The sequence below is a fragment of the Chelonoidis abingdonii genome, chromosome 14 (genome assembly GCF_003597395.2).
Source record: "Chelonoidis abingdonii isolate Lonesome George chromosome 14, CheloAbing_2.0, whole genome shotgun sequence".
Lineage (NCBI taxonomy): Eukaryota > Metazoa > Chordata > Testudines > Testudinidae > Chelonoidis > Chelonoidis abingdonii.
Genome location: NC_133782.1, coordinates 34,925,811 through 34,929,036, shown reverse-complemented (window position 1 = coordinate 34,929,036; position 3,226 = coordinate 34,925,811). Strand labels below are relative to the sequence as shown.

General features: G+C 36.5%; 1 protein-coding gene across 1 annotated transcript; it reads left to right on the top strand.

Annotated features, from left to right (window-relative positions):
* The first annotated feature begins 287 nt into the window (after nt 1–287).
* Nucleotides 288–2,661, top strand: LOC116822004 (olfactory receptor 11A1-like). Its single transcript, XM_032775562.2, has 2 exons — nt 288–303; nt 1,709–2,661. The coding sequence occupies exons 1-2, from the start codon at nt 288–290 to the stop codon at nt 2,659–2,661; spliced, it is 969 nt and encodes a 322-aa protein (XP_032631453.2).
* Nucleotides 2,662–3,226: the final 565 nt, after the last annotated feature.

The window sequence follows — 3,226 nt, the reverse complement described above, 5'->3', positions numbered from 1 at the left end:
GTCTTGGTAAAACAACTGTATAATGTTGCTGGCAAGTTACCTGGCTGTTGTGTGTAACTGTTTGCTGGGATGGTGCTTATCTAGGTAGTGGTTTTGCCTTTCCTATCTTGGTTTCTCCAACAACTCATTTTGATCTCATACCATAGCGAGCAATCCATAGAGAGCTATGCACAATATTAATATACAGTAATGCAGATATTTCCCAATTTGACATATATGTTTTTGTTAGCCAACATATGTGTAAAACATATTATTTACGCCATGTTCATATGTATTATGTCCTCTGGATGAATATCATATACAGTATATGAATATCTGTTGGTTATGACTGTTAATTATATTTTTTTCTCCACACATTTTTCTTCACTCATGTCAAGTATTCTACAATTCTGTGCAAAACTGAAGTTAGCTTTGGAATTAGAAAATCAGAAGCCTGTCAAAGACAAGATATGTAAATTGTGTGACCTAATACAGGCTGGGATCTATTTCAATGGCCAATTGGTTTGGAATGAAGTCTCCAAAATAGAGACAAGAAAAGTACAAAACAAATGTACAAGTTCAGAAACTGTTACAAACTGGTGTGTTGGATCTGAATGATGTACAAAGAGTTTTTCACATGTACAATAATTCTATAAATGCAACTCTCTGAAATATATATCTCTGAAGCACAGCTTCTATGTAAAGAGAACATGCTGCAGTGTAAGAATTGTTTCTCAAAAAGAGAGTGTTTGTCTCCTTTTCATATTGAACTGTTTTGTCTTTGGTTATTTTATCTCTTGAACATTTTTAATAATGAACCACAAGTATAGTCAATCAATGGATACACCTTTTAGTCAATACTTTGTTCAACCAAAAGATATTGGGCTTAATGCAAGAGTAACTTCGGAAGTGCTGTGACATACAGGAGAATAAGCTACATAATCACAATTATTTTATCTAAAATACATGATATGAATCAATAGGAATTAATTCATACAAGTCCTATGACTTTCAATATATGTATGATTGGAAGGATTAGATTTTTAATAGTAAATATCAGTGAACATAAATTTCACAATATACACACATCCTGATGAAACTATGTTTCCATAGATAATAATTGAAAATTTAGAATTAGGCAAGGTTTAAAAAAAAAGAATTCTGCTTAAGAAATTCTTAGAGTTTCATTTAAGGATAATTAATTGTATATTTAGATAGGATGTTGGCAATTTGTGTTTTAATGGCAATAAATCTTTAACTTTTTGTATCTCAGCTTCTAGTATCATTAAATAATAATTGTCTGACTCACTCATTGTCTGATCCCTGAACAATTTCCTGAAACTGTGGAAATTGCTTATTAAAAAAATCTGCCAAGCCTAAATATATGCTCTTGTCTCGACTTAAAAACTAGCCATCCATGAATGAAAAAAGTTGGAGGCAGATGACTGACAAATTAACTGTATACCTGCCCATTTCTGCAGGCAAATAGGTAATCTCTATTCCAAAACTTTGTGTAAAGTCTTGTACCAAAGCAGTTACTTGGCTCTGAGAGATCATGTAAATTACACTCTCTATTTGAACTTTGAACTTTCCTAGAATCAAATAGATGGAAATCTACCGAGTCCAGTTTCACAGCAAACTCTTCCAATATCATTATTTTGTGTCTCTTGTTAGAAAATTTCATTGAGAATAGAGAAAGAAGGAATCAATATTCAGCTTATGGCTCCAGGAAAAGGAGGAAATCAAACATCTATCACAGAATTCATCCTCCTGGGATTCAGCAATCTCTTGGAGCTGCAAATTCTTCTCTTCATACCGTTTTTAGTGATCTACATTGTAACCATGGCCGGGAACATCCTCATTACTGCACTAATTGTGGCTGACCAGCACCTTCACTCCCCCATGTACTTCTTCCTGGGGAACTTGTCCTGCTTGGAGACCTGCTACACCTCCACCATCCTGCCCAGGATTCTGGCCAGTCTCCTGACTGGGGACAGAACCATTTCTGTTATAGGCTGCATTTTACAATATTATTTCTTTGGTTGCCTTGCAGCTTCAGAATGTTACCTCCTAGCAGTAATGTCCTATGACCGGTATTTAGCGATATGCAAACCACTACACTACACTGTTCTTATGAATGGTAAAATCTGCCTTCAGTTAGCAGCTGTCTCTTGGATGAGTGGATTTATGGCAACTACCATAGTTGCAGGTTTAATGTCACAGTTACAATTCTGTGGCCCCAATGAAATTAACCATTTCCTTTGTGATTTCACCCCAGTGATTAAACTCTCCTGCAGTGACACCGGCCTGATCATACTGGTGACCTTTATACTCTGTTCCATATTCACCTTGCCCCCATTTCTATTAACCCTGACATCCTACATTTGTATCATCTCCACCATCCTGAGAATTCCATCCACAACCGGAAGGAGAAAAGCATTTTCCACCTGCTCCTCTCATCTCATCATGGTGACAATGTACTATGGAACTCTATTCATTGTCTATATGTTACCAGACACTGACACACATCAAGACCTCAACAAAGTCTTCTCTCTCTTCTACACAGTCCTGACTCCCCTGGCCAATCCCCTCATCTACAGCCTGAGAAACAGAGATGTTAAGGAAACTCTGGGAAAAGTCATCAGAAAATGTATGATGCTCACTGAATATCAGAAGGAGTGACTGATATGAGAATGAATCAGTATAGCAGAACTAGCAAAGCAGTTAACATCTAAGTGGCCAATAGCTCATGACAATGTGAGTTTTTTGGGGGAACCTGGGTTCATTCTAATTTTGAGATGGCTGCATTCTTAGTTGATTTGAGCTGACACTTACTACTGCCCCAAGTGGAATCATAGCTCTCCTGTGCTCTGAATTCCATGCACTGGAATTCAAGGTTTTAGTTATGAGTTTCATGTGTTTCTTTGCTCTGACTGAGCTGAGAAAACTGCATTGTACACCGCACTGCCCTTGGACTCCAATGGGTGGTATTGGGTTGTTAAAATATTTTGTCTCTTACTTTGGTACAAGGGCATCGTATTGAATTTTATAGTTGGGTAGATTTTATCAGCCTTCATGAATTTGTTTTTTACCTGTGTTATCTTGCAATGATCAGAAGGTTCAGAAGATCCTAAATGGATTCCTGCAATTTGAAATAAAGTAATGAATCGACACGAATTATTTCTGGTGAAACTGCTCTTTATCCTAAATATCATTTCAATGTCAGGTGAAAAAAATAATTAAAACA